General features: G+C 35.6%; 1 protein-coding gene across 3 annotated transcripts in view; it reads left to right on the plus strand.

Annotated features, from left to right (window-relative positions):
• MAP3K2 (mitogen-activated protein kinase kinase kinase 2) overlaps positions 1-25,884 on the plus strand; it is a 93,427-nt gene that overhangs the window by 49,086 nt on the left and 18,457 nt on the right. For 2 of the 3 annotated variants that reach the window (XM_041739690.1, XM_041739691.1), the window contains 11 exons: positions 839-938; positions 6,236-6,349; positions 6,782-6,869; positions 11,673-11,803; positions 12,645-12,724; positions 14,349-14,416; positions 14,606-14,701; positions 15,702-15,908; positions 16,900-17,048; positions 17,427-17,558; positions 22,588-22,717. In XM_041739690.1, coding sequence (XP_041595624.1) covers positions 839-938; positions 6,236-6,349; positions 6,782-6,869; positions 11,673-11,803; positions 12,645-12,724; positions 14,349-14,416; positions 14,606-14,701; positions 15,702-15,908; positions 16,900-17,048; positions 17,427-17,558; positions 22,588-22,717 — 1,295 coding nt within the window. The remainder of the gene's footprint in view (positions 1-838; positions 939-6,235; positions 6,350-6,781; positions 6,870-11,672; positions 11,804-12,644; positions 12,725-14,348; positions 14,417-14,605; positions 14,702-15,701; positions 15,909-16,899; positions 17,049-17,426; positions 17,559-22,587; positions 22,718-25,884) is intronic. The other variant, XM_041739692.1, reaches the window with a different exon arrangement.

The raw sequence follows: 25,884 nt of genomic DNA on the forward strand, positions 1-25,884 counted from the left end.
AATTGCTAACAAGGCCTAGTAGGAGTTGAAGGTGGGATTTCATTTCTGTTATTAGTGTCTGATTACATTCAATTTAATGAAAGAGCTATCTATTTTAAGGACTTTAAAAAGGCTCATAAGTCATATAACCTAAAGATGTAAAACTGTTTTACACAGAGATGTCTGTAAAAAATGGGGTATACCATATATACCATCCAGTTGTCCAATCTACTTTTACCCTACTTATTGTTCTTTTATGGATATTTCTTCAGTTCTTTTCCATTCACTGAGCAGTATTTATTAAGTACTGTAAGTACCAGGCCTTGAAGGAATAACGTGAGCAAAACAGACATGGTCCCTCCCCCTTACAAAGTTTACAGTTTAGTAATCTCCAAGCTTAGGTGTGTGCTAATCCTAAGGCTAATCCTTCGTAGCATAGGAAGAAAATACTAGAATTGCAAATTTTTAATTAAAAAAATATTTATTTGGGGAATATCTTTACATGTAGGTGCTCAAAAATGTTGAGTTGATAAGGGTACAGAAATCAAAATTTAAACCCACAAAGAGGAACACTTTATTCTTTTTAACAGTTTCATTGCATTCCGTTATATAGGTATCACATAGGTGATATACTTATGTTAGTTTATACTTAGTTTATACTTAAGTTAGTTTATACTTAACTAAACTTTAGTTTTAATCACTTTCTTCAATGATCATTTTACAATTGCTTTTCAATATTCATTTAATAGTTTCAGACTTAATTTTGTGTTTCTCTATCCAAGAGATAACTGTTACAAGTATGTTATCTTATTTAACTATGTCTAGGAAAATTAATTCTCTTTAAATTCTGTTTATGCAGAATCCTTCAGTTCTCCAGACCAGTTAAACTGGAAGATCTGAGATCTAAGGCTAAAATTGCCTTTGGACAGTCTATGGATCTCCATTATACCAATAATGAGGTAAACATACAGTTTAACTTTCAGTAGCTGTTATTTTGGAAAGTACTATGTTCATTTAAGAGATTATTTTAGGAATGTTTATTTAGGGATTAATAAGGATGTGGTATGTTAGAGAAATAAAATAGTACAAGTAAAGCTGTAAATTTAAGTGAAATGTATTTTTTCCATTGTGGAAAGTATTTATAGGTGCTACTATGCAAATAATTGAATAAGAATATATCGAAGGAGGAAATATATGTATTACTTAGAAGTTTGCTGCTGGGGCACCTGGGTGGCTCAGTCAGTTAAGTGTCCAATTCTTGATTTTGGCTCAGGTGGTCACCTCAGGCTTGTGAGATTGAGCACTGAGTCAGACTCCCCGCTGGATGGGGAATCTGCTGGAGATTCTTTCCCTCACCCTCTGCCTCTGCTCCTCTCCCCACTTGCCACGTGTGTGAACGCGTGTGGTATGCGCTCTCTCCGTCTCTCAATAAATAAATGAAATCTTTTTTAAAAAAACTTGCTGCTTATTTATGTTTTCTTATAACTCTGTACTTTTTGATGAACTATCTTTTTTTCTTATACTCTACACTTGGCTGTAGAGACAACAGAGCTTTGGTAGTCAGATAGTTTAGTTAAAACTTTAAAGAAATTTTTTGTGTTGGTTAGGACCTGATTAGATCATTATGTTTATGTTTGTGAGTCAGTACGTGTAAATTTAAGGGCTTGCTCTGGCAATGAGGAGCTCTGTGTTCTGGAAAATCCTCTTTTGAACTTTCTGCAAAATTCAGATTGGATGAGATAATCTCTGAGGTTTCTTTCAGATCCTATGAGATCTCAAGATCTTGAATTTTGAAATTTTCAGGGACAATTTAGTGATCAGTTAATTTGTTCTTGTTTTCCTCAGAAAATACTTGTTGAATTTGCCAGGCATAATGCTGTGATTTATGAGTTGCACCCTACATGAAGCTTATAGACTTACGGTAGAAGTAGGCAATTAAATGATGAGTTGTTCAAATATATGAAGTTCTTTTAAGGACATGCATAAAATATCATTAAAAAGAAAGGCAAGACAGTAGGTGTCTAAACAGATTTAGATAATACTAAGGAAGAACTGAGGTTGTAATATTTCGTTATTTCATTACTGAGACTTAAAGTAGTCAGACTTGCAAAAGGTTTGAGGAGAAGAACATTGCTGGTAGAGAGAGCAGCTGAGAACAGTGCCTACAGAGATCCTAAGACGAAAAGACTAATATGTTTAGGAATAGAAAAAAATGCTAATGGGAATGAAGAAAGGTAGAGAGCTTACTAGAAATTAACTGGAGAAAACATGTGAAAGTGCTTTGCAAATGTTAAAGAATTGTGCAAATAAAATATTTTCAAATACTAGATTTTCAAATGAATTATTACTAATTTAAAGCAAAAAATATGTAAATGTAGTTTGTCTAGAGAAACCACTTACAGCTGAAAGCAGAAAATATTTTGATAAAATAAAAATCTATATCCAAACAAATATTATCCCCGAACAAAGTGATGAGTATCATACTATAGTAATACCTTAACATTTTATTTTTTCATTAACATTATTTTTTCAATACTTTTTGGGTTTTCAATTAGCCATGAACACGTCTTGTTGCCTGGCCCTAATGTATTGGCACTTACTATTTCTTTTGTGCTGGCCTGATTTCCAGCTGCCAGCCCCTTAGGCTCTGAGGGCTTTTCAGAGGTATAGTTGTAGGACCTATGCTCAAGGTACAGGTAGGGGTGCCAGGGGGGTGATGGGAATGAGACTCAAGGATGGGATGGGAAGTAGGGATGGATTGGTTCCACTAACCATAGTGGTAACTTGCTGGATAACATACTCTTTATGGGCCTTCTCCCCTGTCTTCCCCATTCTCCTACCAGTGTTTTGTTGAACCTTTTCCTGTATAAACAGGCTTGAATTTGATTCTTTATTTCATGGTATGATTTTAGGGGAACCAGGTATATCTTTGTTTTTGTTTGGTCTAAAATTATATGATGGAAAACTTTAAAATGCCAAAATACATTAAGACTACAATATTGTCTTGATTACCAGTTTAGTAGGTCTATCAAGAAAAATGAGGCTAGCTTGACATAACTTGTTCATGTTGTATATGTTCTAGCTCCTAGAATTGCTTTTTCTTTTCTGAGGTCTCCCATTTTGTTTATATAATTTTTTCTAGAGTTTTCTTGAGGATTGACATCAAGCTAACTGATCTGTAGTTTCAGGACCTTCTCCCATTTTCTAAAAATTGGAAAGTTTCTCCATTTTCAGTTTCTTTTTCTCATGCTTTCTGAAGGATTTCTGGTGAGTGGTTCTGCCATTATGTATGGGTGGCATCTTGGCAGGAATGTGGTAGAAGAGACATTAGGGTAAGATTATGTTGTTTAAAATTGCTTGCAAGTTAAAGATTCTGTGATTCTGTGAGTTAACCATGACAAACCCAATGCATGCCCTTCCACAGTGTGGGTACTGGGAAAAAGCTTATAAAGTCTATTAGTTTTGTGGACCTGTGACAAGCAAAACTCATTTATGTAATTACCCAATTCCATTTTTTTTCCAGCATAGTATAAATTCCTGAGTTCTAAGAGAACCATTATTCTTTAAACTTTGTTTAAAGTTTGTTAAAGTTTTCCAGAATTGAAGCAATGAGGAAATTTAAGCTGGGATTGGTTAGGTTGGTAATTGGGCTCCTCTTTATCTAATAGTGTCGAGTATGTGTGTGTGTTGTCATGGGGGATGGATGTGAGGATGTTCAGGCAAGGTAAGTGAATTTTCTAAGATCTTTCTCATTTTAGATTATTAGAGGAGGAAAACCTTTTTATGGACTATTATATTTCATTGTGTAAAGTCACACAAATAAGTCATTTCTCTCAAATTTAGGTTCTATTTAATGGGTTTTTGGACTCAGTTTTTAGTTTCCAGAAAGGATTTATATCAACTAACAACTAATGCGTCAATATTAAGGCAGAAGGAAGTAGATTTCATGAATGAGGCTGAAATGAATTCATTAAGCATGAAAATATTGTGTGATTTATTTAACGTAATTTAGACAAGCTGAGACTTGTTCTGGACTCTTAGTCCTCATTGTTAAAATTGATAATAGGTAACATTAGAACATACAAGGGATCACATCAAAACCATAGGCAGTAATCCAAGGTACCAATCTACATCCTCCTCCAGAATGTCCATATTTCACATTAGCAAACTCAGGAAGAACGGAATCACTAATGTTAATATTTTGTTACTGTGATTTAAACTAGTGTCTTTTCCTTCCCAAAAGCAGTAGTATCTTGGAGAAGTAAACAATCCAATTATTAATAAATGTGTGAAGTAAATATTCAGGTTTTCTCTTCAAGGGAAAAACTGGAAAAAAAAATCATCAGTGCCTTAAAATGTTTTCTAGTACTTAAAATACAATTTAAAAGAATATTAAAAATAAGAACAAGATGTACTAATATGGTTCATAATTAAAAGGAAAATGAAACGATATTTTTTTCCTTTATGCTTATTCTGTGATACCAAACAGTTAATACTCTTTTTTTTTTATTAGAAAAAAATTCTTGAGCAGCCCAGGTGGCTCAGTGGTTTAGAGCCGCCTTCAGCCCAGGGTGTGATCCTGGAGATCAAGTCCCACGTCGGGCTCACTGCACGGAGCCTGCTTCTTCCTCTGCCTGTGTCTCTGTCTCTGTCTCTGTCTCTCTCTTTCTCTCTCTGTGTCTCTTACGAATAAATAGAATCTTAAAATCTTAAAAAAAAAAAAAAAGAAAAAGTATTCTCATAGAGGGGAAAAAAAGACCTGGTTAGTAGGTAAGTCGGAATAGTACAAAACAACAAAAATAGCTACAAAAAGAAATCAGTATAACGTCACAGTATAACGTCACAGTAAGTGAATTTAATACACAGTAAGTGTATAATACACAGTAAGTGAATTTAAATGGATTTCAGGTTAGAATTCACATTAGTCCAGAATCCACATTTTTTGTGTTTGGTAGCCTTTGTTAAAACAAGGACTGTTTTCCAAAAAGAAATCTGCAGAGAATGCAACCATGGCAGCTTAGTGGGTTTAGTTACAGATGAAGTTTTTAATCTTATGATATCCATTAAACGGTACTTACCAAGCGTTTGCTCTTTGCCATGCTCTGTGTCAACTATTAGTGTCCTCATCCTCAAGGAATTTATACTGTAGAGAACCCCAAACTAACTAGGTATTTACATTTGAAGGCTTCTATACTATTTAATTGGAGCAGGGTAATAGGTATGGAATCTGTTCATTTGTTTTTATTCTGTCCATCCTTCAATGAGTTTGAATATATAGTGAGGATTATTGACAGTTGTCTTTAGCTACTAAGTTTACATTTAAAAAAGTTTTGATTTTCTTAAGTTGTGTAGGTCATGCTTAGCTGCTTTTGTCCTTTATTTATTTCAAAAAATTATTATTTTAGAGAGCAAGTGTGCACACACCTGAGTGGGTGTGGTGGCGGGAGGGAGAGAGGGAAAAAGAAGCGTCAGGCAGACTCCCTACTGAGTGTGGAACCTGACGCGGGGCTCAATCCCAGGACCCTGAGATCATTACCTGAGCTGAAATCAGGAGTCAGCTGCTTAAACCACTGAGCCACCCAGGCATTCCTGCTTTTGTCCTTTATAACGTCTGATCCATGAGAGAACTAGTGAAAACATATATCCACATTTAGCATTTACTTTGGATGGCTGACCCATTTAGTTTGTTTAGAGTGTAGCGGTCAAGTCACAGAGTCAGAGATGGGAGCCCCATGTGGACTGTAGATTGCAGGTACATTGCTAGTGGCCCCCTCCATGGCAGCTGCTACAGATGTTCATTGTATTTGGGGTGTTGGTAAGCACATTAGTTGAGAATGCAGATCCATAATTACTGTGGAGAAAAATGTGAGTTTCATGAATGCAGATGAAAGATACCTTTATTTTATATAATTTTTGTGTGTGCTCCTTAATGCTGTTTTGGGATGAAGATACTCTACTACACTTTGCAGCATTATGGGAGTATCCTAGGAGATTAATCTTTAAATGTGTTTTCTAGAAGAATTTAATTAATAAAGCAAAAATGTTTTTGTCTGTATCCGGTCTATAATTTTAGTGGTAGTAGGATGGGAAGAGTGAAATGATCTAGATACATGTATTCATTCAGAATTTCATTACAATGACAAATCAAAGAGCCAGGGTATTTTGAAATTTGTAATTCCATAGTAATAGAGATGTTCCTGCAAGGACTTGATCTGGTGAGATGGTTACATAATTCACTGTGTTCATTTTTGTTTAGTTGGTAATTCCATTAACTACCCAAGATGACTTGGACAAAGCTGTGGAATTGCTGGATCGTAGTATTCATATGAAGAGCCTCAAGATATTACTTGTGATAAATGGAAGTACACAGGTATGAATTGAGATTTCTTTCAGCAAGGATTATAGAATTATAATTTTATTATAATTAATTTATTTTTATAATTTATTAGGATCATAGCCTATGAAAGTCAGTATATGAAACATAGTTACATTCTATAATCATTGATATTTTTCAGTATAATGAAATGTAAACTTACATATTGGATTGCTAGCTTAATATACTTGGTCCTCAAAACTATGTAGCCAAAATTATAAATAAGTATAATGTACTATACATATGAAAATAATAGAAATACTGAGAATTTGGGGAAGAACTGTACTGGCTGGAATTAAAATTTCAAAAAGTAGATTTGATAAGACCTACAAACAATATAGAATATCTAGGTTGTATTTGGTAGGAAAAAGGATTCTGTTTGAAGCCCCAAGGAGAAGAATAGCATTAATCATTCTTTTTCCTTTGTAGGCTACTAACTTGGAACCATTACCATCACTAGAAGATTTGGATAACACAGTATTTGGAGCAGAGAGGAAAAAGCGACTTTCTATAATAGGTAAGAATGCTAGTGTCTGAACCATAAATGGGAAATTTCTTATTTTCTTCTCAATCCTTTAACGTAGGGTAACACCTAAACATAACCATGATAAAGAGCAGTCTACCTCTACTCTTATTTTTCTCACTCTGTTCTAGTTTCTGAGGTCCTTTGAAAAGTTTTGTCAAGTGTTACAAGATTGACAATCTCCAACTTAAATATTTGGTTTCTTTATGTACCTAAGGTATTGTGATATTTAACAAATTTAAGTAAAACCTCAAAGAGGTTTTAATTGTACAAATAAACTAAAGGAAATAAAAGAAGTAATTCTCATATGCTAAAACTAAATTGGATGGACTGAGTTCATAAGCCTTTCTCTAAGTTTTAGTTATTGTAGTACTATCAAAATGAATTAAGAGTTTCCAGATTATTGCTTTATTAGTAGTCAGTATTCATCATTAATAAGAGATTGTTAAAATTAAGCTTGTAATACAAAGAAACTGTGGATCTTTTGTACTGTTTTTAAGGAGGCCTAATAGAGAGGTATGGGCAAGGCAGAGGTGCTCTGACTCCCCAGTTCTGTGGATCTTCTTCAGTTAGTATAGAACATTGATAATCTGCATTTTTATATGACAAAAGCATTACATTGCTTTTATAGCTGGTATAAATGTTTTTTAACAGATAAGTCAATGAAGGGAATCTTTAAAGACAGCATGAAAACACATGTGAGGGATGAATTTGAAAAGGAAAAGTAGAAGAGGAAGTGAAACAGATGACTGGAGGGGGCAGGAAGCAGAAGGGGCAAAATAAGAGATATGGTTGGGAATCTAAGACTGGAACAAAAGAGGATTGTTTAATAACAAAAGAAAAGATTAAATTGGTGTGTTGGACCCCCCACCCTCAAATCTGTTATTCATCTTCTGTTTTGGCCCTCAGAAGAAGCTATTTTATGACTACTTCCTTCTAAGTGTATATCTTACATAGGTGTTACTTTTGGTTTCAGAAATGCTGGAAATGTGAGCAGCAGAGATGATATACGAGTAAAATAGAAATTACTTATCTTCATTCAGATATATTTTAGTATAGTTTAGAATTTTGGTGAAAGAACATTAGGGAGACCTGAATTCAAATTCCAGCTCTCTAACTTGAGACTAGTAACTTTGTTCTTATCTTTAAATCGTGGGATTCTTGTGGTAATAAATTGAAAGAATACTTTTAAAGAACATTTTGCTTTTCAAACTAGAAAACATGACTGTTATTAAACATTTCTGGGATGCGTGGGTGGTTCAGTGGTTGAGCGTCTGCTTTTGGCTCAGGGCACCATCCTGGAGTCCTGGGATCGAGTCTCACATCGGACTTCCTGCATGGAGCCTGCTTCTCTCTCTGCCTGTGTCTCTGCCTCTCCCCCCGCCCCCTCTCTCTGTCTCTCATGAATAAATAAATAAAATCTTTAAAAAAAAAATAAACATACACTTCTTTCTTCATTCCCTCATCATGTTATAGTATCTATCATTTTATTTTATTTATTTTTTTTTTAACTTTTATTTATTTATGATAGTCACAGAGAGAGAGAGAGAGAGAGGCAGAGGGAGAAGCAGTTTCCATGCACTGGGAGCCCGACGTGGAATTCGATCCCGGGTCTCCAGGATCGCGCCCTGGGCCAAAGGCAGGCGCCAAATCACTGCGCCACCCAGGGATCCCAGTATCTATCATTTTAAAGTAAAAAATTGTCACTTCACTGTAGCTGCATTAGAACAAGCCAAATGCATTAGTTAAACTGACATTTTGAATTAAAACTGTACTGAATACCTCACTGTTGTCCTGCTAGCAAATATTCCAGGTTGAGTTCAGTGCTAGCATAAGAAGAAACTAGAAATTGTAGTAGAAAACTGTTGGTCTTTTATTGGCACTTTACACTTGGAATGGCTTTGATAAATATGACCCATCATCTTTTTTCCATATTTATTGACAGTTATGTTTTTAATTATTTTCATAAAAGATAGCTATAGGAAAAACTACCTTTGACATAGGAGTGTAGGCTGTGGTGTAGAAGTCTCAACCAGTAGCATTGGCATACCTGTTACCAACAAAAGTTAAGAAAAATGGGTTATCTTTGGGTATAAATACTCAGTAGTGGAATTATGTGGTCATATGGTAGTTCAATTTCTGATTTTTTGAGGAACCTCCATACTGTTTTCCACAATGGTTACACCAATTTACATTGCCACCAACTGTTCATGAAGGTTCTTTATCTTTTTTTTTAAAGATTATTTATTTATTTATTTATTTATTCATTCATTCATTCATTCATTCGTTCATGAGAGACACACACACACAGAGAGAGAGAGAGAGAGAGGAAGAGGAAAAAGCAGGCTCCATTCAGTAAGCCTGATGCAGGACTTGATTCTGGGACTCCAGGATCACGCCTTGAGCCAAAGGCTCAACCGCTGAGCATCCAACTGTTCCGTGAAGGTTCTTTTTTCTCTACATCGTTTTTCTCCAGCTATTGTTTCTTGTGCTGTTGATTTATCCATTCTGATAGGTATGAGATGATGTCTCATCGTGGTTTGATTTACATTTTCCTGATGAGTGATGTTGAGCATCTTTTCTTGTGTGTTTTGGTAAAGAAAATGAAATATGAAGAAATTCAAAGAAAAGCTAATTTGAAAAGATAAATACATCTTTATGTTTGTTATAGCATTATTTGCAATAGCCAAGGTATGATGCAACATAAGTGTCTGTGGATAAATGAATAAAGAAGATGTGGAATATATACACAATGCTATATTACTGAGCCATAAAAAAGAATAAGATCATTCCATTTGCGGCAACATGGGTGGACCTAGAAGGTATTATGCTAAGTGAAATAAGTCAGACAAAGACAGATGCCATACAATTTCACTTACATGTAGAATCTGAAAAACAAAACAAGTGAATAAACAAGCCAAAAACCAGAAAGATACAGAGAACAAATTGGTGGTTGTCAGGGGATTGGGGATTTGGACAAAATAAGTGAAGGGGATTAAGAGGCACAAACTTTCAGTTATAAAATAATAAGGCACAGAGATGAAAAGCACAGTGTAGGGAATATAGTCAGTAATATTGTAATAACATATGATGATGCCAATTACACTTAACAGTGGTGAGCATTAGAATTGTCAGATCACTATGTTGTATACCTGCAACTGTTACAACACTGTGTGTCAACTAGACTTTAGTTAAAATAAAAGAAAAATGTGTTATCAAGTAAACAGATTTTGAAGAAACTTTATAGCAGTTTTTCTTCCCTATCTCCTTTTAGTAATGAGTATATTGATCTTCTTTTATAAAGAAGGGTATATGGAAGGAATGAAAATGCTTAGGACAGTGTGGTCATAGCTGTTACAAAGCTTAAGTAAACCCCTGGCCTGAAGCTGAGTTCCTAATTATTTCAGAGTCAAGTAGAAAGTTAATCTTTTCTGTGCATATCTCTTGGTAATTATTTTGTTCTCTTTTTCCCTATCTCCCCACTAACAAATGCTGGCATATACCTATAGCAACTTCTTTTTTATAAGCAAAGCCTTTTTGCTTTATTTTGTTTTTGTTTTTTTTTGCCTTTTTGCTTTAAATCTGACCCAAACTTAAATGCTCACATAACTTCCCCATGTCTTTTTTAAAAATTGTTTAATTTCAAAATATTGAGAGAAAAGGGGAGACCTGTGTTAATAAACATAACATTATTTCTATAAAGCCAGGTAAAAAATACAATGGATTATTGTTTCATAAGAAACAGTGGGATTAATTAGATGAACTATATATTAGATTTTTTGAACTGTGAAGAAATTTAAATGCCAGGAATCTGGCTTGTCATAAAATCTAATTTTAAAGTACCTAAGAATACAATTCAGAATTCCAATTTGGAAACACTCTAATATGACCTTTTAAAAGTGATTTAAGCAGTAATCTCACTTTAGGTTTCTAAAGGTTAAGGAGAGGGAATGGAAAGAGCATCATGGAGCCAAATGGTCATAGCATATGTTCAGTATGAACAATTTTACTATCACAATGCCCTTGGGAAGGAGGGATTTAGTCTTTGTTTACCCTGAGTGCTGGCTTTATGTATTTTTTGATCTATTTTTTAAATTCAAGTATAATTAACATACAGTGTTATGTTAGATTCAGATGTACAATTTAGTGATTCAGTAATTCTGTACATTTCTCAGTACTCATCAAGATAAGTGTACTCTTTATTCCCCTTACCTGTTTCATCCATCCCCACATCCACCTCCCCACTGGCAACCATAAGCTTGTTCTCTACAAGAGAAGGGGTTTAGTCTTATGTTGACAGATGAGGAAATGGGTTTGTGGGGATTGGGTAACTTTACCAAAGACATACAGTTGGTAAATAACTAGAACTGAGATTTAAACAGGTCTAAAGTCCACATTCTTTCCACTACATTATGATGCCTTCCATATGTTCTGTTAAAGGGTAACATATCTAAGTAAAAGTGACCCTTGGAAGTTCAGAAGTGGTGGCATCTAAAAATCTTTATTATAGTGTCAGCCCCATAATGCCATTGTCAGCAGTTAGAGGAACATACTACCTAGTAAGTATAAATAAATATTATAGTGAAGTTAATATAGTAGGGTTGGGAGTTTAGAAAGGTATAAATACATTTGAAGATTTACAGAAATGAATGTTCTGATAACTTTTAATAAAAACTGGATTTCAGTAGCTGAAATTATTGGTATTATGGTCCAGAAATCCTGTGTATATATTTAATTGAAACAAAAATTAGTTCCCAAATGATATTTATAAAATTGTATAATTTTTTTTCCTTTGAGGTCCCACTAGTAGAGATAGAAGCTCCCCTCCCCCAGGATACATTCCAGATGAATTACACCAAGTTGCCCGGAATGGGTCATTCACCAGTATCAACAGTGAAGGAGAGTTCATTCCAGAGAGCATGGACCAAGTAAGCAAAAGTTGGATGTCATTTTTCATTTCATTTAAAAGGATGTCGTAAGGATTTGTGTGGTTTGTCTGGCGTCTTGTGTGTGTGTGTGTGTGTGTGTGTGTGTGTGTGTGTCCGTGTCCCCGTGTGTCCTCTTCTGCCCCTTCCCATATCTTCCTTCTTAAGTGAACAGAATAGTAAAAAACATAGGAAAATGCTAACTCACTTACATGTGCCTCTGTGTATTCATGTAGAAACAAAGCTGGAATAAGGCTGGTTTTCTTATTTTGCTCATTAAATGCATTTGTTTGTAATCATGGGATTAACATTCAGATTTTTAATTAACATTAGAAAGATACAGTAAAACTGCAGATATTTAACTTTGTGAAGCTTAGGTTTGTCTACTTTGTAAAATATCATTAAATGTTTTAGCAGTATGGTAGTCATGGTGTCATTCTCAGTTTGAGTGGGGCTGTTGTTCAGTGTTCAGTCAGCAAAACTATGTGAAATCTTTTAGCTTTTAATTATTTAGCTAATAGTCCATAGAGAAAATATTTTTCTCTTAGGAGATTTTGAAGTCATAGCCTACCTACAAAAGGGACCACTACATTTAAAACATTAAAAAATGAATAACTCTGGGAGGAGGTGACTGCTATTGGATATGGGGGTCTTCTTTTGGGTACTGAAAGTGTTCTCAGATAGTGGTGAGGGTTCCACAACTCTCAATATACTGTAAACCACTAAGCTGTACACTTTAAATGGGTGAATTTTATGTTATATGAATTATATCTCAATAAAGCTATTTAAAAAAACCTGCTTGTTATATCACATTGAATGATGGAGGAACTCTTTATTTTTCTAGATGCTGGATCCATTGTCTTTAAGCAGCCCTGAAAATTCTGGCTCAGGAAGTTGTCCATCACTTGATAGTCCTTTGGATGGGTAATATTGATTATAGTTTTTATTTTTTTGGTATATGTGCATAAATGCATGTATATATATTATGTTAGAGGAATGTAATTGATACTCATCTATACTTAGGGCAAATGAATTTTTTCACAGTTTGGACAAATCCCTTAACCTCTTGGAGCTCAGTATCTTTATCAGGTAAAATGATATCTGATTATAATGAGTATTTCTGTTTACCAAAATTGTGTGTTTGAAGCTAAATGCAAACTTAGAATTTATGTTTATTTACTTTTAAAACTCTGTTGGTGGGGTGCCTGAGTGGTGCAGTTGGTTGAGCTTCTAACTCTGATTTCAGCTCAAATCTGATGTCAGGGTTGTGAGATTGAGCTCAATGTCAGGCTCCGTGCTCAGAGGGAAGTCAGCTTGGACTTCCTCTCCCTACCTGCCCTACCCCCCCTACCACCACCTGCAGACGTGTGTGTGTGTGTGTGTGTGTGTGTACACGCGCGCGCGTGCATGTTCTCTTTCTCCCTCAAATAGATAAAATTAAAAAAAAAATACATTTAGGGGCACCTGGGTGGCTCAGTGGTTGAGTGTTTGCCTTTGGCTCAGGTTATGATCCCTGGGTCCTGGGATTCAGTCCCACATCAGCCTCCCCACAGGGAGCCTGCTTCTGCCTCTGCCTATATCTCTGCCTCTCAGTGTCTCTCATGAAAAATAAATAAAATCTTTTTAAAAAAATACATTTAGTTTTGGAGGTTTCTTGAGTTGTTTCACCTGTTCAGGATTGTGTTCCTTCTAGCACTAACTTATAGATAACTTATTTTTCTTGGTAATTGTGGCCCAGTATGTTGGCTGTCATTTAAAATTTAATACTTGTGTTTTGTGAAATAGCTGTTCAGGAATATAAACTGGATGAAATTGCAACTGGATTTTTTGTTACAGGTGCTTCTTCTTTCCTGGTCTCAATAAAGACAGTGTTTACCTGTAGCATACAGAGTCCATAAAATGTGTACCTAGTTGATCTCATCTGGGATTTCTTTTTGAAGAAAATTCTGAAAATATTGCTACACAATATTTTCAATATTGAATACACATTTAATTTTCATTTACCTGTACACACAAAACCTTTGTGCCCATGTGTATGTCAAGATAGGTAATTGAAACATTTAAGAAATTCAGGAAAATAGTTATGTGAAGCTATATATTGAGCACTTAATATTTGAAAAACAGTGTCCTGAGCACTATGTATATGCACACACTTGATGAGTGGGAAATTAATATCTTGTTTTTATAGATATGGATAGTCTCAGAAAGGTGATATGTCAAGGTTGCAACTGCTAGTTGAGTGGTAGAGCTAGAATTGAAACACAGTATTTGCCAACATCTGTAATTCCCAAACTTTTCATTTTTACTGCTATACCCTATAAGTTATTTTTAAAAGCCAGGCTTTTGCCTCTGTGCAGTAAATAAGTGTTAGAAAAGAAGTTTCTTTCAGTTAACATTTCAGACTGACCTCCTTTATTCTTAGTATTGCATATATGTACACACACACACACACACACACATATAATTTCCACCACACATACAGATACTGATATTTTAAATGTATTTACATACTTTTTGCTCATTTAACACGACATTTTTTTATTTTTAGGGAGAGCTATCCAAAATCACGAATGCCTAGGGCACAGAGCTATCCAGATAATCATCAGGAATTTTCAGGTTAGACTATCCATATTCTAAATGTTTAAATATGTCATTAAATAGTGCTTTGCTGAGAGGGAGAAGGGAATTTTTTTTAAAATGAATAAAAATGTGTAAATGTGTTTATTATTAGAGATGGTTTTTTTTTTTTTTTTTATTAGAGATGTGTTTGACTTTTTTATAACATATAACTTTCTTATGTCTCAGTAGACTATGATAACCCTATCTTTGAGAAATTTGGAAAAGGGGGAACATACCCAAGAAGGTATCATGTTTCATATCACCATCAAGACTATAATGATGGTAAGTTTCTGGCAATTTAGACCACAAGAACAACTTGTTAAAAATCTCGAAAATAATCAAAATTTTAAAATATCATACTTAAATAAACCAGTAGAAATAAATTCATTCCTAAATCACTTACTTTTCTACTTAAAACAATTTTTGAAAGGAATTAACTAACTAAAACTGTAGTTACATCTTAGGGTTAGATTATTATTAGATGTTATTAAGTTGCCTAAGGCAACTTACCTAATAATACTTACCTTTCCCTCAAAAGAAAAGGTGTAATTAAAGAATGATATTAATTAGAAAATTACTCCTTGATGATGAAATTCATACTTGCATTAAACTTTTATGGAAAAAATTGCTACCTATTAATTTTCCAATTTTTGTTCTTATAATTGGAAATGAGAATAAAGTACATTTTTTTCCTCCTTCTTATCTAGAAGTGAGGGAGTACAATGATTTTTTGAATGTATGCATGTTTTAACAAGAGATTGCTTGAATTTATATTCAGATCCTATTTTTTTATCAACTCTTCATTTTTGCTTTTTTAATCTTTCCTCTTCCTTGTATTTTCACTTTTGACTTCATGATCCAGTGTTAAAAAGGACATTCCCTTGAACTTTATTTTTTATTATTATTATTTTTTTAAAGATTTATTTATTTATGATAGACATAGAGAGAAAGAGAGGGAGAGAGGCAGAGACACAGGAGGATGGAGAAGCAGGCTTCATGCCCGGAGCCTGACGCGGGGCTGGATCCCGGGACTCCAGGATCACGCCCTGGGCCAAAGGCAGGCACTAAACCGCTGAGCCACCCAGGGATCCCCTCCCTTGAACTTTAAAAGAAAATATTACTCTTAAGTTTAAAGCATGTAATCAAATAAGCATTGCTATTTCAGTGTCTTAACCTTAAATCTAGTCACAAGACAGACTTCTGTACCTTATGTCATAAATTTAAATACTTTCAATTATAACATGAATAAAAGTCCTAAGGTAATTCTGTTTTGATTTTGTAGGTCGTAAAACTTTTCCAAGAGCTAGAAGGACTCAGGGGACCAGCTTCCGGTCTCCTGTGAGTTTCAGTCCTACCGATCACTCTTTAAGCACTAGTAGTGGAAGCAGTATCTTTACCCCAGAGTATGATGATAGTCGAATAAGAAGAAGGGGAAGTGACATAGACAATCCTACTTTGACTGTAATGGACATCAGCCCACCCAGCCGCTGTAAGTAATAGAAATTGACACAGTGAATGTTTTGCAGAAAATATATATATATATATTTTTTGTAGATCCAGGATTTTGTAGATTATAGATTATGTAGATCTGGGATTCTTTCAGGTATCAAATTCTTAAAAGAATTGCTTTTAATCTTTCTTGTAATGTAACTCTGCTGGTAATGAATTCTTTTAGCTTTTGTTTGAAAAAGGCCTTTTTTTCCTTTTATTTCTGAAAGATTTTTTTTTTTTCTGGGTATAGAATGCTGGGCAGTTTTTTTTTGTTGTTGTTGTTTTCTTCTGTTAGTGCTTTAAAGCTATTGCTCCATTATCATCTTATGGCTTTTGTATACTTTTTTGTTTGTTTTTTGGGTGTTTTTGTTTTTGCTTTTGTATACTTTTTGAGGAAAGGTCTGATGTAATGCTCATCTTTATTCTTCTGTATTTACTTAAAATTTATGTACATATATTTATGTATATATTTATTCTTTATTCTCCCCTCTGGCTGCTTTCAAGATTTTCTCTTGTTAGAATGAGAGTGATATTCTTTATAGCTTTCTACATTGTAAGCAGATGGAAAACTAATTACAAATATTGCTGCAATAAACACTGGGTGTTATATGTTGGCAAATTGAATTTAAATAAATTTTAAAAAGGAAATTAGAAAAAATGCAAAAAAATTATTGCTGCAATAAAGATTAAAAATAGTGCATCTGACAATCAGTGGTACCTTGGATTCAGTGAAAGATGCTTTGCATTTTTAATGGGGAGCAGATATAATCTCACTGGAAAAAAGATGTGGGGATATATGAACCTTATTTGTGTTTAGAATTCTTGGGAAATTTTCAAAGTGGTGATCATTATGAATTTGGATGATTATGATTTTCCCTTATATCCAAGTGTATTCAGTTAAGGATATCATTAATACAGTTTACTCATTTAGTTCTTAACTATTTGTGTGCCATCTGGCTATTCCATTTTAAGAAAACATTCTTTTTTAGCACCTCGTGCTCCAACAAACTGGAGATTGGGCAAACTGCTTGGCCAAGGAGCATTTGGCAGGGTCTACCTCTGTTATGATGTCGATACAGGAAGAGAATTGGCAGTTAAGCAAGTTCAGTTTGACCCTGATAGCCCTGAGACCAGCAAGGTAAGAATCACTGCACAAGCTACTTTGTCACATTTATAAAAAGCATTTTTACTAAATATAACACAATAGAATTTTTGTTTTTTCTTAATACAAATTATTTGCAAAACAAATCCACATATAATTAGATATATTTGTTTACTCTGTACTGTGATTTTTTTTTTCTCTTTTAGTGCTCAGTGATGTTCCTATCTAATTTAGGGTTGCTTTAGTATACCATCAAGGACTGTTATAAAAGTTACTGTTTAAAGACTTTAAAATGTTTATTCCTTGGGAAGTAAAAATTTCAGAATGAAATCACCTTGATGGTCCATGAAGTTCAAATGTTTTACTTTTAACTAGCAATGCTATAAAGACTTAACAGTGAGTTCTATCTTTCAGGAAGTAAATGCACTTGAGTGTGAAATTCAGTTGTTGAAAAACTTGCTGCATGAGCGAATTGTTCAGTATTATGGCTGTTTGAGGGATCCCCAGGAAAAAACACTTTCCATATTTATGGAATATATGCCAGGGGTAAGTTATGTCCTTTAAAAATAGACATTTTCTCTTTATTTATTTTTATTTTATTTTATTTTTTTAATTATTTTTATTTATTTATGATAGTCACACAGAGAGAGAGAGAGGCAGAGACATAGGCAGAGGGAGAAGCAGGCTCCATGCACCGGGAGCCTGATGTGGGATTCGATCCCGGGTCTCCAGGATCGCGCCCTGGGCCAAAGGCAGGCGCCAAACCGCTGCGCCACCCAGGGATCCCTAGACATTTTCTCTTTAAAGTCTTAGTTGAGGAAAGAAAAACAACAGAACTCTGATTATAAAATGTTAAAGTAGTTAAGGACTTTAAAGACATTTTGAAAGTTTTAAATTAGAGCTATGTAATATAATTTTTTTTGTATCTTCATTTTGTAGTTCTTAACTCATTTAAAAAAAAAATGCTGAGGTATACTAAAGTTACAGGTACCATAGCAGTCCATACTCAGATTTCCCTAAATGCTCTTAAAATAACCATAATAGCTGGTTTACCCAAACCAGGATCCAGCCCAGGACCACACATTACCTTTAACTGTTACGTCTCTTACTTCTCTTTTAACTTAGAACATTTTTTACATGACATAGGTTTGACAAAGAGACTGGGCTAGTTCTGTTGACAATCTCATCTCATAGATTTCTCTAATTGCATCCTCATGGTAGTGTTTAATTTGTTCCTTTATTCTCTTATTTCCTATAAACTCCAAGTTAGATCTAATATCTAAATTAGATTAAGATTCAGCATTTTTTATTAGGTGCATCTGTGATGCATTCTAATGATGCTGTGCATCTCGTGTTGCATCGCATTAGGAGACATACAGTTTCTAGTGGTTCTGCTGTTAGTGATGCAAAGATTGAGTGCTAGGTTAGGATGATCAACATCCACATTTCTCCAATGTAAGGTTTTGTTTTTTCCTGAGGACCAGAAAGTAATCTGGGCTATTAGCACATAAGACTATCTAGTTCCTGGGGTGCCTGGGTATTTCAGTCGGTTAAGTGTCCAACTCTTGGTTTCAGCTGACATCATGATCTCATGGCTTGTGAGATTAAACCCTGCACCCTACATTCAGCTCCATGCTCAGTGGGAAGTCTGCTTGAAGATTCTCTCCGTCTGCTCCTCCCCCAACTCACATACTCACGTGCGCTGTCTCTCTCTCTCTCTCTCAAATAAATAAATCTTTAAAGAATAAAAAGAACACAGTTTCCAGTTCCTTTTCAACCATCTGTTTTTAACACAGATTGGTAATCATTGCCTGAGTCAGTAGTTTCAGTAGGAGCTGCAAAATGTGACTTGCAAACTGTCATTCCCTCTATGTTGTCTTTTAGTATTTGTAGAGTACATTTTAGTATTAATGATTTTCAAGATGGTGATATATTTACTCATTTAAAAATACATGCATTAGTATAATTTAATTGGTAGTATATATATGGTATATTACTTGATTTGATTTATGGGTCTTTAGATTTTTTTTAAAGATTTTATTTATTTATGAGCGGTACAAAGAGAGAGAGAGGCAGAGACATAGGCAGAGGGAGAAGCAGGCTAACTGCTGAGCCATGCAGGTTTCCCTAAGTAGATTGTTTATTAGAATTGTATGTTTCATGTACAAGGTTGCAGTTTAAGCTATGGATCTGTAAAACTATGGATCAGTATCTAATAGTCATAGTCTTAATCATCCGGTTTCATAAAATCAACAGTTAAGTTTACTTTCTTTCTTATCATCATGAATAATTAATTTTTTTTGAATAATTAATTTTTTATAGTGACACAGTTGTTTATAGTTACACATCACTGCTACTTTGTATTTTCAAAGATCTGTTGACAAAGTAAATTAGTTTGTTTTTTAAGTACCTTTGGAAAACAAATCTGTGATGGAAATATCAGTACTCACAGTGAAAGTAAATTATGATGGCATTGCCCAAGAGAATATATTAAAATCACGAAGACTATGTAGCAAAGTTGGAGGAAGTAAGAAAAAGAATATAAAATGCTTTTAAATAGTGATGAGGCTATTTTAAAAATATCTGAATTTGGACAAGGACCCAAGAAACTTGAAAATGTGTTATGTTGAGATTATGATTGATTTTTCTTTTATTTAGATTTCCATTACTGTTTGGGCAATAAATATCTGAATTAGAAATAAAAATTAAGGCACGCCTGGGTGGCTCAGCAGATAAGAGTCTGCCTTTGGCTCAGGGCGTGATCCTGGAGTCCCCAGATAGATTCCCACATCAGGCTCCTTGCATGGAGCCTGCTTCTCCCTCTGCTTGTGTCTCTGCCTCTCTGTGTCTCTCATGAATAAATAAAATAGTTTAAAAAAAAGAAAAATTAATTCTTTTTTTTTTTTTTTTGAAAAATTAATTCTAAGTGTGAATAGAGACCCACATTATTGAAGATAAGATTAAATGGTTTAATTGGCTAGAACTGATTTACATCACAAATGGAGATGAGTAATCTTATAGATTTAGCAATCTTAAGACTAAGGTGGTGTATTCAGGAGAGATGTTAGTTCATGTTTCTCATTAACTTTACTTGGTTTTATAAAGGCAGCTATCCAGCAGCCCTGGTGGCTCAGCGGTTTAGCGCCGCCTACAGCCCAGGGCGTGATCCTGGGGACCTGGGATCGGGTCCCACGTCAGGCTCCCTGTGTGGAGCCTGTTTCTCCCTCTGCCTATGTCTCTGCCTCTCTCTCTCTCCTCTCTGTGTATTCTCATGAATAAATAATAAAATCTTAAAAAAAAAATAAAGGCAGCTATCTCTTCAAAGTATAGGTTGTCACTGAAATCATTTTACTAAATTAATAATAGTTCATCAGTCTTAAAATGGATCACACATATGCCAAGCATAGGCATATATGGGCCAGATGTACATCATCTTAGACATTACTGAATTTCTAAGTTTGTGAATGATGCTATATAATTTTTCTCATTAAATTTAGTAGGATGGGGGTACCTGGGTAGCTCAGTGATTGAGCATCTGCCTTTGGCTCAGGTCGTGATCCCCAAGCCCTGGATCAAGTCCCCCATCGGGCTCCCCATGGGGAGCCTGCTTCTCCCTCTGCCCTTGTCTCTGTCTCTGTCTCTCTCTCTCTCTCATGAGTAAGTAAATAAAGTCTTAACAAACAAATAAATAAATAAGTTTAGTATGATCCATTTCTTTGTGCAACTAGATTTCATGCTTTGCCAAAATTGTTACTGCTTTTCAGTTTTCTCAAATACATTCTAGTCCTTAGTTTATCTAGAACTACTTTCAGAATAGAACCATAACGTTATTTTCAGTACCTGGACTAGCAGATGATTTCTCTTTTTGTGTGACACACACACACACACACACACACACACACACACACAATTTTTAGCTGGTACACTACTTTGCAACCCATTCTCCTTGTTCACACTGAGGAAAATAACTTTTTTTTTGTTTTTTTTTATTTTTACATTTTTTCCTCTTCTGCTATTATTTTTTTTAAGATTTTATTTATTTATTCATGAAAGACAGAGAGAGAGGGAGAGAGAGAGAGAGAGGCAGAGACACAAGCAGAGGGAGAAGTAGACTCCATGCAGGGAGCCTGATGTGGGACTCAATCCCAGGACTCCGGGATCACGCCCTGGGCTGAAGGCAGGAGCTAAAGCACTGAGCCACCCAGGGATTCCCCGATAACTGTTTTTTTGATACACAAGAGTAAATAGACAGCGCTGATGGCTGTTAGCAGCTGTAGGCCTTGGTCCAACTGCCCAGAGCCCAGAAAAGCCTTAAGTTCACCAGTCATTTTGCTGCCTATGAGTGTTTGGGGGCTTATTATTTGGACAGCTCAGTTCTAGCTGTGTTGTTTTGTGTATTACTACAAGGAGAGACACAATTAGTAGACTGAACAAACAAGCCACGTTGACTTATAGGTATAGGTACTTGGCTGCCTATAGGTATAGGTACTTTGGTACCTTATAGGTATAGGTACTTTGGCAGCCTAAGGTACTTGGCTGCCTAAGGCAAACACACATGTGTTTGTTTGCAAGTTTGAGTCAGTAGAATTACATCTTGCTGTCCCTTCAAAGATTGCTCCTGAATAGCAGAAACAGCAAATAGTTAAGCATGTAAAAAGTCTAAGGATCTACTTTCATGTGACATAGTACACTGTTGGCCAAAACTCAAGGAAGGGCAGAAACATTTGGATATATTCTCCGTTTAAAAAAGAAAGATTGGGCAGCCCCGGTGGCACAGCGGTTTAGCACCGCCTGCAGCCTGGGGAGTGATCCTGGAGACCCACATTGGGCTTCCTGCATGGAGCCTGCTTCTCCCTCTGCCTGTGTCTCTGCCTCTCTCTTGCTCTCTCTGAATGAATAAATAAATCAATCTTTAAAAAAATAAAATAAAATAAAAAAGATTTTGTCCCTCATAATCTTTACTGAATTTCCAAGTTTGTGAACGATGCTTATATAATTTCTCCCATTAAATTTGGTAGAATAGGAATACCGGGGTGGCTCAGTGGTTGAGTGTCTGCCTTTGGCTCAGGTCGTAATCCTGGGGTCCTGGGATCAAGTCCCACATCGAGCACCCTGCGGGGAGCCTGCTTCTCTCTCTGCCTACGTCTCTGCCTCTCTTTCTATCTCTCTCATGAATAAATAAATCTTAAAAAAAAAAGTAGGACATATAGAGAAGAGCAAGTAGGAAAAACAAAAATCCATTCAGGGCAAAAAAAGCAAGATTTTAAATAACATGATTGCAAGGACAAGAGATAGAACCAATATAGTCATGGAAAAAATGGGCATCAGTCAAAAAATAGTTTTAAAGGCTTCTTTCAGCTGTGACCATACTCTTCCACAATTCTAGTCAGGGAATATAATAGAGTTTATGTCAAATTAGATAGCATATAATATCCTTACTGAGAATTCCTGTACTCTCCCAACTAAAGCCTCCCACTCATAAACTATAGATCCTTTTAAATATAAAGGTTTAATAGTGATTTTCATTTCAAACCATACCATAGTGCTTTTTTTTTTTTGGTTTCTTTTATCTTAGGGTTCAATTAAGGACCAATTAAAAGCATATGGAGCTCTTACTGAGAATGTGACTAGGAAATACACTCGTCAGATCCTGGAGGGCGTACATTATTTGCACAGTAATATGATTGTTCATAGAGATATCAAAGGTAAGTAATAGAGTATTTTTTTTTAAGAACCCAGTTATTTTTGTGAATCTGAATGAAACAAGCGATAGGATTAAGAAATTTAACATCTAAGTTAATACATCTACCTTCAGAGCATCTTAGGAAATAATTTTGCTTTCTCACTCACTTAGTCAATATTCTGATTAGTCCTAATGTTCACATCTCTACAAGTGGGTAGCTTATCTGTGTGGGGATGTTCACATAAGCAGTAAAGTTCAAATGGTCATAAAAATGAGACCTTGTTTTCATACATCAAACATAGGCATTAGAATATAGGGGTTAAGAGTGGAGGCCCTGACACCAGATGGCCTGATGCAAACTTTTTTTTTATATATTTTATTTTATTTATTTTTTAATAAATTTATTTTTTATTGGTGTTCAATTTGTCAATGTACAGAATAACACCCAGTGCTCATCCCGTCAAGTGCCCACCTCCCCTTCCACCACCCCTACTTCGTTTCCCAGAGTTAGGAGTCTTTCATGTTCTGTCTCCCTTTCTGATATTTCCCACTTATTTTTTCTCCTTTCCCCTTTATTCCCTTTCACTATTCTTTATATTCCCCAAATGAATGAGACCATATAATGTTTGTCCTTCTCCGATTGACTTATTTCACTCAGCATAATACCCTCCAGTTCCATCCACATCGAAGCAAATGGTGGGTGTTTGTCGTTTCTAATGGCTGAGGAATATTCCATTGTATACATAGACCACATCTTCTTTATCCATCATCTTTCGGTGGACACCGAGGCTCCTTCCAACATTTGGCTATTGTGGACATTGCTGCTAGAAACATCGGGGTGCAGGTGTCCCGGCGTTTCATTGCATCTGAATCTTTGGGGTGAATCCCCAGCAGTGCAATTGCTGAGTTGTAGGGCAGGTCTATTTTTAACTCTTTGAGGAACCTCCACACAGTTTTTCCAGAGTGGCTGCACCAGTTCACATTCCCACCAACACTGCAAGAGGGTTCCCCTTTCTCCACATCCTCTCCAACATTTGTGGCTTCCTGCCTTGTTAATTTTCCCCATTCTCACTGGTGTGAGGTGGTATCTCATTGTGGTTTTGATTTGTATTTCCCTGATGGCAAGTGATGCAGAGCATTTTCTCGTGCATGTTGGCCATGTCTATGTCTTCCTCTGTGAGATTTCTCTTCATGTCTTTTGCCCATTTCATGATTGGATTGTTTCTTTCTTTGCTGTTGAGTTTAATAAGTTCTTTATAGATTTTGGAAACTAGACCTTTATCTGATATGTCATTTGCAAATATCTTCTTCCATTCTGTAGGTTGTCTTTTAGTTTTGTTGACTGTATCCTTTGATGTCCAAAGCTTCTTACCTTGATGAAGTCCCAATAGCTCATTTTTGCTTTTGTTTCTTTTGCCTTCGTGGATGTATCTTGCAAGAAGTTACTGTGGCTGAGTTCAAAAAGGGTGTTGCCTGTGTTCTCCTCTATGATTTTGATGGACTCTTGTCTCACATTTAGATCTTTCATCCATTTTGAGTTTATCTTTGTGTCTGGTGCAAGAGAGTGGTCCAGTTTCATTCTTCTGCATGTGGATGTCCAATTTTCCCAGCACCATCTATTGAAGAGACTGTCTTTCTTCCAGTGGATAGTCTTTCCTCCTTTATCGAATATTAGTTGACCATAAAGTTCAGGGTCCACTTCTGGATTCTCTATTCTGTTCCATTGATCTATGTGTCTGTTTTTGTGCCAGTACCACACTGTCTTGCTGACCACAGCTTTGTAGTACGACCTGAAATCTGGCATTGTGATGCCCCCAGATATGGTTTTGTTTTTTAAAATTCCCCTGGCTATTCGGGGTCTTTTCTGATTCCACACAAATCTTAAAATAATTTGTTCCAACTCTCTGAAGAAAGTCCATGGTATTTTGATAGGGATTGCATTAAACATGTAAATTGCCCTGGGTAACATTGACATTTTCACAATATTAATTCTTCCAATCCATGAGCATGGAATATTTTTCCATCTCTTTGTGTCTTCCTCAATTTCCTTCAGAAGTGTTCTATAGTTTTTAGGGTATAGATCCTTTACCTCTTTGGTTAGGTTTATTCCTAGGTATCTTATGCTTTTGGGTGCAATTGTAAATGGGATTGACTCCTTAATTTCTCTTTCTTCAGTCTCATTGTTAGTGTATAGAAATGCCACTGAGTTCTGGGCATTGATTTTGTATCCTGCCACGCTACCAAATTGCTGTATGAGTTCTAGCAATCTTGGGGTGGAGGCTTTTGGGTTTCCTATGTAGAGTTTCATGTCATCTGAGAAGAGGGAGAGTTTGACTTCTTCTTTGCCAATTCGAATGCCTTTAATGTCTTTTTGTTGTCTGATTGCTGAGGCGAGGACTTCCAGTACTATGTTGAATAGCAGTGGTGAGAGTGGACATCCCTGTCTTGTTCCTGATCTTAGGGGAAAGGCTCCCAGTGCTTCCCCATTGAGAATGATATTTGCTGTGGGCTTTTTGTAGATGGCTTTTAAGATGTTGAGGAATGTTCCCTCTATCCCTACACTCTGAAGAGTTTTGATCAGCAATGGATGCTGTATTTTGTCAAATGCTTTCTCTGCATCTAATGAGAGGATCAGATGGTTCTTGGTTTTTCTCTTGCTGATATGATGAATCACATTGATTGCTTTACGAGTGTTGAACCAGCCTTGCATCCCGGGGATAAATCTCACTTGGTCATGGTGAATAATCTTCTTAATGTATTGTTGGATCCTATCGGCTAGTATCTTGTTGAGAATTTTTGCATCCATGTTCATCAGGGATATTGGTCTATAATTCTCCTTGTTGGTGGGGTCTTTGTCTGGTTTTTGAATTAAGGTGATGCTGGCCTCATAGAACGAGTTTGGAAGTACTCCATCTCTTTCCATCTTTCCAAACAGCTTTAGTAGAATAGGTATGGTTTCTTCTTTAAACGTTTGATAGAATCCCCAGGGAAGACATCTGGCCCTGGACTTTTGTGTCTTGGGAGGTTTTTCATGACTGCTTCAGTTTGCTCCCTGGTTATTGGCCTGTTCAGGTTTTCTGTTTCTTCCTGTTCCAGTTTTAGTAGTTTGTGGTTTTCCAGAAATGTGTCCATTTCTTCTAGGTTGCCTAATTTATTGGCGTAGAGCTGTTCATAATATGTTTTTGTTTT

Source organism: Vulpes lagopus, chromosome 24, assembly GCF_018345385.1.
Source record: "Vulpes lagopus strain Blue_001 chromosome 24, ASM1834538v1, whole genome shotgun sequence".
Classification (NCBI taxonomy): domain Eukaryota; kingdom Metazoa; phylum Chordata; class Mammalia; order Carnivora; family Canidae; genus Vulpes; species Vulpes lagopus.